The 11360-nt window shown below is 34.5% G+C and overlaps 1 protein-coding gene across 1 annotated transcript; it reads right to left on the reverse strand.

Moving 5' to 3' along the window:
• Positions 1-7384: 7384 nt before the first annotated feature.
• LOC115452489 (lymphokine-activated killer T-cell-originated protein kinase) lies at positions 7385-10761 on the reverse strand. The gene is given in 7 exon segments (XM_037446509.1): positions 7385-8025; positions 8501-8662; positions 8665-8703; positions 9031-9226; positions 9984-10279; positions 10522-10554; positions 10557-10761. Coding segments are annotated over 7 exon segments (960 nt in total). The 5' UTR covers positions 10624-10761; the 3' UTR covers positions 7385-7858.
• Between the last annotated feature and the right edge of the window lie 599 nt (positions 10762-11360).

The raw sequence follows: 11360 nt of genomic DNA on the forward strand, positions 1-11360 counted from the left end.
GGCCACTATGGCGGGTTTTAACACCTTGTGTACGGTGGTCGCTAAACGGGCGGATATAAAATATATCCTACGACGAGCAAAAAAATAAAATAAAATTAGAAACTGAAGCCTTAACAATCTAAGATCAGGAATGCATCAACAAAATTGACATGCATGATGACTTACCATCAGATGGCCCACTTGCACCTGCGCCGATTGTAAACAGCAGTAGGTTCAGCGGTCAGTGGTGGGTCAGTAATGAAACGTCGCGCGCATTCGACGGTCGTGTGCGCCGTGCGGCCGCGAGCGTGGCGCAACAGTGGCAGTGTGACCCAGGACGCAACACGCAGCATGCCGCGCATCGCTTGCAGGTGGGTGCGACATGCGCGAATAGTTCCGATTATACGATATTGTTAGAGCATGACAAATAGTGTAAACAAACAGCTGGGTATCCGGTAGGTTTCGTACCTGACTGGTTAAACCTGGGGAGTAAAACCTGGAGAGCTTGCTCCGGGATTATGGTTACTTATTCAGAAAGACAGGTGGTATTCTGGCGACTGTCAAAGTGTATAAAGTCTATCGGTGCTTAATATTTTATTTAACTACTCTATTCACAAATCAGGTCCAATATAGTTGTTTAATTACCGTGTAATGATGCAAAAACAACTTGATATCCTGAAGTATGCTGTAACTCTAAGTAAGGTTTTATGCAATAACAGTCTTGTATTTTTCATTAGGCATGACTAAAATTTGGTGTTTACAGCTATAACCAAAATTCCTGTGGAGATTTCTCAAGTATATTCTTAGTTGGGATTTCCTCGAAATATTTTTCTTTATCGTTAATAGCTAATGAAAGACGTCACTTTGAGAAGCTGGGGTAGCGTGCCCTGAGTTTTCAATGAAGTCAAAACTTTTCACTGCAATCTTGTGTTCCCTTAAGATTATTCGTTTGTTGTTAATAACTTTATGATCGTTTTCTGCAAGAATGTTTCATTATGTTACAAAAATATAGAAAGAAAAAAAATATTTTGAGCATAATATTTTATCATAATAGAAAAAAATATGTCAATAATGCAGTATTCCCTATTCTAATTATTTTCGAAAGTCCTGCAGTAACAATCTTGTGTTGTCCTTTTGTAAGGATATTGTTTTCCGTACTGCCTAGCGTCATCTTTAGTCCCATATTACAATCGTTTCCAGAACAAGCATAATGTTCCTGTTCCACAGGAATGTTTTTTTTTTTTTTTTATTATCATTTTCTGGACTTATAAGTATTTCAAAATTTACAAATAATGTTGTTATTTACAAATAATGTACAGGCCAGTAATGATTAGCAATGATTGCGTTTATTTTACTAGTTTTGTAATTATTGTAGTTTGATTACAAAAGCCGGTAATTACGAAGACTTGATCGATTGTTTTGTTCATAAGAAATACGAATATGTCTACCATTTAATTACGGTTAATTTATTATGGAAAATTAGTAATAGTGGAGTTATTAACACCTTAAAGTGTAAGCGCACGCACACCATTGTGAAACAGGAGAGGCCCTTGGTTCGATTTTTAGGTCCGTTTACCCATATTCGTGCGAGAATTCGACCGATAAAAATATACGTAAATTACCTTGTATTACAGCTGTTATAATGTGCAAACCCTGATGGACTTACGTCTGTAAATAAGCTAGCCTAGGCTAGTAGAGATCTCATTTCGATCCTCGGGTCAGACAAAGTGATATTGGGTTTTCCACTCAGTATCAGCCTGAATTTGCCCGGTAAGGCGATAGGTTCGCCACCTATCACATAATGGGACGTAATACACGCGGTGGAAATGGCAGCCCCTGACTTACCCTTAATTTATAAAAGGCGTGTGTGTATATTTTTTCATCAATGATTATAAACAAATAAACAAAGATTCCAGGGAACTTCTAAACATTGCACAACATGAAAGTGTGGTATGTTTTCCAATTGATGGTCAAATTATCAATCTATATTCTTTTGTCATGGTTATAAACTGCGTATAACACAGCCGCGAACTTTCACGCGGCGCCGGAGTTTAGGAAGTTCTCAGTATTATTGCCGCCATACTACCGACGACCTTTCAACTCTCTAATTAATATATTATGCAACCACTTTTTGATATAATTACTGTTATTGCACAAAAACTATTACAAAAGTTATGAGTTTTAATTGTTGGTATTTGATGACAGCGTGACCTTTTAAGGCCAAAGGGTCATTTTACGGAAGAAGAGAATTTACAATACACAATACGCACACTCCACCTATTTAAGGTCATTGCGTTAGCAAAAATATCAATGGTCATCTGCTTGAAGGATGTAGTTTAATATATATAAATAAAAGGAAAGGGCATTACGACGACTTACGGGGTACGAGGAATAAATGGTTGCGGAAGCAATCAAGGAACCCGTGATTCCACTATTTCACATGATCGTAGAGGATCAAACCGCATTTTAGTTAATAGGCCGGTGACCTCAACAGTCCCCCATCCTTGAGCATAAAAATTAAAGCCAGTGGACTAAGTTATTTCAGCACGAATGAAAAGGTAACCCGGCAACTCGTTTGCCATTTCTATAATGAAAGTCTTGGTAAATAATAGAATGTTCTAGGCGCCAAAACAACAGCATGTCAATTTGTGCAATTGAGATGTTACGGCAATATGGTAATTCGTTGAAATTCACGCACGGCCGGGGCTTAGGGCTGTGAAACGTCATTACGTGGTAACATTAGTTGGGCAATTTGCCGGTTTTCGCCATTCTAACACGCCCCTTGGTAGTCTGATATGATTTTGGGAAGAGAAGAAATAATTCACTTCAATATTTTTGTAAGTTAATCAAGCTCGGGACGGTTTAAAGTATATTCTGAAGCGAATCTGTATTAATATTAAAGTAGCTTTAGGTTCTTTGATTTTCGGATAAAATAAAATGATATAGTATAATCTCTACCTAGATACGTGGAGATTGAATAAACATTAATTTGTATGTGTTGTAGAAAATTACTGATGAAGAGCGTAGAACGTCGAAAATCATGTCATTGGCATGAATTTCGAAGCATTAACAACGTAATTTATTTAACAATTCGAAATTGACCTATGACCATTCCGATGTCATATACCTCCCATCCAAATGAAGTTGATTATGTCATATAATAATTCAAATGACGGAGTTGACCATAGAACAGAGGTATCAGTGGAGTTCACATGAAGACGTGGCAATTTTTTTTGTTTTATATAGTACTTAATCTTCTTTGTCATTGTGCACTCTCGACAGAATAATAGTCTGATATAAACTTAAACAGAAACACTGCTGGGTGCACGAACTGCTGCTCGACGCCAGAAATAAATAAAAAGGTGTTAAACTTTATCTGTCTTAAGAAACACGTACCATCTCTTAAACTTAATACAAAGAATATTGTTGATTAAATATATTTCTGTTACTTTACAGTTTACAGTAAAGTCGGCTTAATCTAAATCTTGAGTGTTCATTGACTGCAAGTCAAAATTCAAATATTGTAAGTTGTAACAAATCGTTTAAATGAATAACAGTTTCATCGAATTGCACATTGTTTGTTGCGTGACCGAATGTGCTAGTATCAACTATCAAGGTTTGTAGAATTTCTCCAAGTTATGTGGAGTTTAAGAATTATGTGAAGTAATTAGCTGTCCGACCTTCAGATGGTTACTTTATGGAAATTTCACCGACTTTTAATTATGTGTTAACAATCATGTTGGTATTAACAAATGGACTTGATTTTACATTAGTCTTTTAGGGCGGCTTTCTTTTTTATTTTGGCAAGTCGATATAGCCAACACCGGACCCAACGGTAAGTAGTAAATAGATGATAGTTGAATTGTTCACATATATTATGTCTCAATGAGAGACAAGATTCTGTCAGCACTCTTTTTTATTTTTATTCGGGCATGAGAACGTGACCCCACTGCATCTGATGGTAAGTGGAGTAGGGTCTAATAGAATATTGACTGACGAGAGATGATTACCCCTCGACAAACGACACAATTATGCCGGTCTTTTGGAACCGGATATACACAGGCTGGTCCCGAAACGCGCCACACTGACGTGACCCACTATGGCGGCTAACACCTTGTGTACGGTGGACGCTATCTGAACGGATATAAAATATATCCTACCACCAGCAACGGCACTCGCCTTAAAAAGAAACTGAATTTCCTTGCATAATATTAATTTACTAAGTCTTAAGAATGTTTATTTTAGTATACAACCACACATGTTAAAATTTGCATCGATTACTCGATTCATTGATACCTACAGCAAACAGGCTTTTATTTGTTTACACGAATCGATTACGTAATTCCAAACTTAGTCCATTGAAAAGTTACATTTGGGGTTGCGTTTTTTAGAGGACGCAATTTTATTTTTTAGAAGTGTAGGGGTCGGTGTAAACTAAAACCAAGTTTGTGGGGTCGCCACCCTTGTCCCACGGCCGCCATCTTGGGTTGAAATGGTTTTGATGTATCTCTTAAACTATTTATCTGACAAAAAATTATATACATTTTTGTTGCAAATTAAATTCTCTACAACTTTGGTCAAGTAACTTTTGTCGTAGAACTATAAATAAAAAGTTATAAGCAAAAATGTTAAGCAATTGCTTCATCTGTCCCAAAGCGATTCAGGATCCAGTAATTCGCGTACAAGCCGACAACCGCGGGTTTATGTTGTACGTATTATGAACCTTATAAACACACGTTCTGATGACGTTGCAATGGACATTGGTTAACATTGAATTTCTTAACATTATCGCTTATAACTTTGTTATTTATAGTTCTACGACAAAAGTTACTAGACCAAAGTTGCAGAGAATTTAATTTGCAACAAAAAATGTATATAATTTATTTTTGGCAGATAAATAGTTTAAGAGATACATCGTAAAACCATTTCAACCCAAGATGGCGGCCGTGGGACAAGGGTGGCGACCCCACAAACTTGGTTTTAGCTTTACACTGACCCCCTACACTTCTAAAAAATAAAATTGCGTCCTCTAAAAAACGCAAGGTAAGGCCTAAAAAATGTAACATTTCAATGGACTAACTGTCATATTATAAAACTACTACAATCTTAACTTCAGCTGCCGGTTATCTACGTCCCTAGAACACGTGTTCTGACAACTGTAATCACTTACCATTATTGACACACTTGTTCACTTGCTTATTGCTGCAACGAATCAGCTAAGAAGGCCCCTATGTAAATTGCAATATGAAATAACGTTAAAATGTAAAGTAGAGAGAGTCTATGCATATTTAGGCTCTTGATAGATAGTTATGCAACGTACCGGTTGTAAATGTAACAAAACATAAAGGGGATCATGCTGTTGTCCTCTCGCGGTTGCGAGTTGTAATCGTTATGTCACGGTAATTTGAATGCGACAAAAACACTGATTATAATTGAACTACATTTGTTTGACGTTTGTGTGTCTCGGGTCTTATTTATTTGGGTTATGGTTAGGGTTGTCAAACATAAGGTTGCAGTTTCCACGTTATGTTTTTCTTTATCTTCAAAGCTAGTGATAATTCACAAAAAATACAAACATAACTTTAGAAAAGTTAGAAGTGCATGCTTTAGGTCTTCTACCTGTCGATTTTCGTCTCTGCAGTCCGTTCCAGTCCCAACTAGGCCGTCACTGCTTTTCTCATTACAATGCCAATATACAGATACAGCACGATATAAAAACATTAAATTGGAATATCAAACTATAATAGTGCTCTACTTCTAATTTTGAGATTCACATTATATCACAGTTAAAGATATATTAACAGATACACTTGGATTATAAGATACCATAGACCCAATTTTTAATAAAACAAATTTAGTTGGTTTTTGTGACAAACGTATGAAGAAAAGTTTTTATTTAGACTTTAGAGTATTTTTAGAATATTTTAGATAGTAATAGACCTTTGGAATACCACGAATAAGATAAAAAAAAGTATATATAATGGAAGTACTATACAGAGTTAGTTATCTTAGTCGGCTCAAAGTGTAATTCGTATATTAATTCAAACATATAATGCGATCGATAACGATGCAATAAATCGATACAAAACAAAATACGATAATATCGCGAATCGTTTTGCTAATGTAAATATTATGTAAACAAAATTTTACCTTATTTTAAGTATTTAAAAGCAATCACAACTTTTTTTAAAGTTACTTAAAATCACATTTAAAAAGATATGTAACTGCAGTTTCATTTTATTGTTTAGTTAAGTCTTACGTATTCGACAGAACACAATAGTAAAATATAACGATAGCTCTTGGTGTATTTTTGAACCTAGACCAATATGTTATTGTGGTCCATTCAATATCACTGATCCTACGTATTAGCTTAGAAATTATATATTTTCATACAGACATAATAATAACTGTTTTATCTAACACACACCATGCATTGTGCATTTTTATTTACATTTTATTAAACCATAAAGCTTTATAGGAAATCGGTTTATGAAATATTTTTATTAAGCTACAGCTCGTATCGACTGTACATGAAATCTGTTGTATTTTAGTACTTAGTGTATCGTGTTATTTATTTTACGTTAGGTTAATTTATTTTTAAGATTTTAAAACTTCTATAACGCTCAATGTGCAAGTTTTATTTGAAATTTTAAGTACATTGTTTATTTTGAATCTCCCGATGATCTTACGATTAGATTTTACTTTAATTTTGAAGTAACGGTTATAAAGCACGCCATTTTTAAATAATGGTGACTGGTGCGCCATCTGTTAGCACACTGTATATAATAAACTCCGATAGATGTCGTTTACAAAAATATTTTTCGAACTGACATTTCATCATACCGTTTTTAAAAAGAAGTACATACATTCTGATGTACCCCAAGTATTTATACCCATTTACTTAATTATATTAGAATTTCATAAGTCATTAGCACATTGCGGCTTAAAACAGTTTTGTATTTATGAAGTTTGCTTTAGTTTATTGAATTGGTTTCATTCATTTATCGTCAACCAAATATTATTTTAGTGTCCCAAAATTATAAAATTACCCAAGCTAATTGAAATTAATTTGAGGGTAAAAATCTGGTTGATGATAGACATAAATAAAACTGCGCATTTGTTAAAACATTTTTTGTTGTACGTAATAAAACCATTTTTATATATATACATGTTTTATTAAGTACTTTTTAATAAATTATTGTCATTATTATATATTTGCATTGGTCCCCTACTTAGTAAACAACATCTTTCAGCATACAAAGCCGTGTGTAAATGACTAAATGGTGAAACTAAATAAAAACAATATCTATATATTCCTTCTACACAAATCTATAAAATGCAATCATATACTATTTAAGTTAATATTTTTTTATAGAAAGGTAGTATGCTACAATGCTATAAAATTGTACAATGTGTCACATTGTGTGAACACAACAAACAGTAACATATAATTACATATTTTTAACAAGCAATATGCACATTGGTGAACCATTTAGTCAATGAGTATATAGATTAACCCTCTTCATCATAGACATTATTTATCTAAGGATGGAGCATTGCTGTGATAACTTGTCTGTTTCTCAGGTTGTTTTATCTGACGGCTTGCTGTTTGTTCAGCTTTGTTTATCTGACAGCCAACTAGGTCAAGTTGTATCTCAATATTAGCCAATCACAACGGCCCCATGTCTACGCACTGTGAAGGCTGCCGTGCCGTCAGCACTTAGCAGAAACAGACTTGTTATCACAGCAATGCTCCGTCCTTAGATAGTAAAAGGTTTATGAATAAGGTGGTATATGTTTTTTTCACATTGAGATGTCTACAAATCTTATAAATACCCACAGCTTTTTCCCACTACGGGAATAACAGCTTTCCTTGTCTTTAGTTCATTGTTTTAAGGCACTGTTCAAGCATGTCTGAAGCAGCAATAGCGAGGTGGTTTGCAGATGGTCGCATGGAGCCAAGAGTCTCCGTACAGCAATAAAACAACGCCAGTGGATCAGCATATTGTTTTTCCGATATATTGGCGGGAACTGGCGGTCTAGTACCTGCAGAAAATAAAAAAATTGATATCCTTAACTTACATTGTAGAAATAGTCCGTTTTCGGGACAATTTTAACCAACTCCTATAAAGGTAAATAAATATTTCACTGAATTATATCATTTACATCTCAGTACAATATTTTCATTGTGGCGCAACATAGAAAAGTAATAAATTTCGATCTTCCATATTATCTGTGCTGAGTAAGACTAAGTTGTTACAGTAATTTTGGGCTAGCATGCTATGTTGTTTTTATCCCAGTAATGGTCAATATTTTTACATCAGGAAAAATGTCTTTTGAAGTCTTACCAGTATTTGCATTGAGTAATACCTAGTATTGAAGACTATAATGGCGTTATTTTAGTGTAGCTTTTGTCAGCATAATTGAAAAATACTTGACAAAACCATTGCATGTTGGATTTCTTTAAATCTTTTAAAAGATAAGGCCTTAATATGTTATGATAGCACAATTTTCAACTTACCATATTTTTCTGAGAAGTAGTCCATGCTTTCTGTTGAGTCATCGAGACACACAACACTCTCGTCCATGGTTTCATCCTCAATCTGTGTGTGGGGAGCTGTCAGAGCCATCATCTCCCAGAATGTGAGTCCCAGAGGCCATATGTCTGTCCTGTCTGTAATCTCCCTCCATGTATTACTTCTGGTGCACTCCACGCCTCTGTGCCTGGAATTAAAAATTAAGAATAAAAAAATCCTCCTTAATATTGAGTATACATAATAATTCTAATTTCACAATTAAACACAATATAGTTTTTTTTATTCTTTAGTAATTAGCAAATCACTAGAACTGCTAGTCTCATTATAAAAACTAATTCAATATTAGGAAACATTATTATTGCTGAGTACTAACTGCTAATGAGTAGTGTTTAACCTAAGAAGGGTTTTATGCAGAGTCTTGAGGATTTTAATTGATCAAAAGCTACTAATTAAAATGGGATAATTAAGACATGAAAGACCAATGCAGGTTATTAGACTACAATATATTGCTTACCATAATAAACAGCCTTGCCAGCGCTCTGCTTGTCAAACACCCCATTCTCGTCCAATGGCAGCGTTACTCCAAAGTCACAGAGCTTGCAGATGACAAAGTCTCCATTAACCAAGATGTTATATGACTTCATGTCTCCGTGGAGGATCTGCATTGTTGTGTGGAGGTAGTGTAGGGCACTAGCTATGTCTGCTGCCACCTGTTGAATAGGTTTTAATAAAACTAAGTGTTGAGGTAACTGATGGATTACCCGACATGAGATAAATGTACAAAAAAAACAAAGAGTAAACTGACACTACTATATATGAAGTAAATTAATATGAATTGTTTTATACTACTACTTATGTACCTGCAGAAAGACAAGTTTCACACATAATCATAACTAGTATTGCATTGCTATTGTCACTTTGTAAAATAAGTTTTTACTTTCATTTATACAATAATTATTTTATACTTGATGAAAAACTAGGTTTTTCAAAACCAGGTGCACGCTCCAACAGTACCTTGTATAATATAAATTATTTAGTACAAATGGAACAATAAAATAAATAAATAACCAGTTTGCCTTATAAATGCTTCTGCTTCACCTTCATCCTTCATATTACAAAGTGTTAGACACAACTACTGTATCCATATTTCGCTGAGTTTACAATCAGGAGGGGTAAGAGCTAAACCCCATATTGGACAAAAATCCTAATCCTTAGTGATTATAATGTTATTTGAAGTTGATAAACTCAGATCATTAAATATAGTGCTCAGCTTGGGAATTAAACTCAGAACCTCACAGTAATAGAGCATACCTACTCTGCGACATTGTTTATGCTAAACAGGCCCAATATCAACACATTCCAAGGAGGCCTTTCAGGAGTGCAATATCTATACAAGCCAATTCTCCAGTAATCTAACCTAACATATAACAAGCCCTATAAGTACTACATAAAGTATGAAATCCATACCTTCAAAATCTGTCTAGATGTGAATGGTTCACAATTATCCTCAACTCTCTTCTCAATCATGTCCCCGAGGGAAACATCACAGGCCTCCATTCCCAAGTACAATATCTTGGTCTTGCTGAATGCTCGGAATCCCACAATGTTAGGATGTGACATCCTCTGCAACAAATCCGCTTCAACTTTCAGACGCTCTGTGTATACTTTGTTGGGCTTCACACGTTTGTTGAGCATTTTTAGTGCCCACGGAGATCGGATCTGACCCGCGCGAGGTGATCTTACTAACTGCATTACTGACACACCTGTCCAAAACATGCATTTGTTGTTAGGTATTTTATGCAATACACTTTTCCTTTAAAAATAACACCACCACTCATTAAAAATGTCAAATAAACGTGTACCAAAAAAGAGCCTCACAAAATGTACTCGACTTCAAATAAAATAAACAGAAAATAAATAATAACTTATAAAATATTGTTTGCTATGTTTTAAAAAGTGAATTTAGCTGCTTGAATACCTTAAGGAATTATAAAATATTGTTTACCTGTGCCATATCCCAATCTATTCAGAAAGGGGACGGTGGAATCATTATTTTCTCATTTTGTACGGTATTTTTGGTTTTAATCGGTGTTTGAAACTCCGCCATTGTATAACTTTATAATTTAACACTTTAGTCCTTTCCTAAATCTTATTAGAAAACTTTCAAAGTAAAAGTACAAGCTAAGCAAAATGCCAACGAATTGTTGTGGTTTGAAATTTGAATTTATACGAACTTGGCAGTTGACAGTATAAAAATAGTGTCATCTATTTCTGTCTCAAATTCCATCTACTGAAAAGACTGAGATAAACTATAATTAATGCTACACATATGGAAATTTAATAAATGGAACATGAATTCATTTTACGTTCGGAATTGCATAAGACGAGATTTTTTTCTCTTCGGCAAGGCGCAGATTGCGCATTTGTCAGAAACGACATGTTTTAAATTGAGGTTTTCATCCACCACATTGGATTTAACAGGCACTTTCAACTTGAACATATTCTAGGTTCAATGAGATAGGCAGTAATGCAACAACACAATCAAATTGCTTAACTGAAGTTTCTTGTTTTGCCGATTGCCTAAGGAATAAGCATAATACAATTCTACAATCGGTACTTCCATGACCAAATTCGTAAATTGTAATCCGGTAACTGTATTTTATTACATGGTACATCCTATCCGATTGATGTGCAATATATCATTCAAGTAATGAATATCCTTCCATTGCGCATGTATAAATATATTAGGTAACTCAAACCAGTATTTTTATGTAAATTATAGGAAGTATTAGTAATGAGAAACGATCACAAATAATGCGCTATTTAAATCTGTATTGACGTAAT

Source organism: Manduca sexta, unplaced genomic scaffold (genome assembly GCF_014839805.1).
Source record: "Manduca sexta isolate Smith_Timp_Sample1 unplaced genomic scaffold, JHU_Msex_v1.0 HiC_scaffold_311, whole genome shotgun sequence".
NCBI classification, from domain to species: domain Eukaryota; kingdom Metazoa; phylum Arthropoda; class Insecta; order Lepidoptera; family Sphingidae; genus Manduca; species Manduca sexta.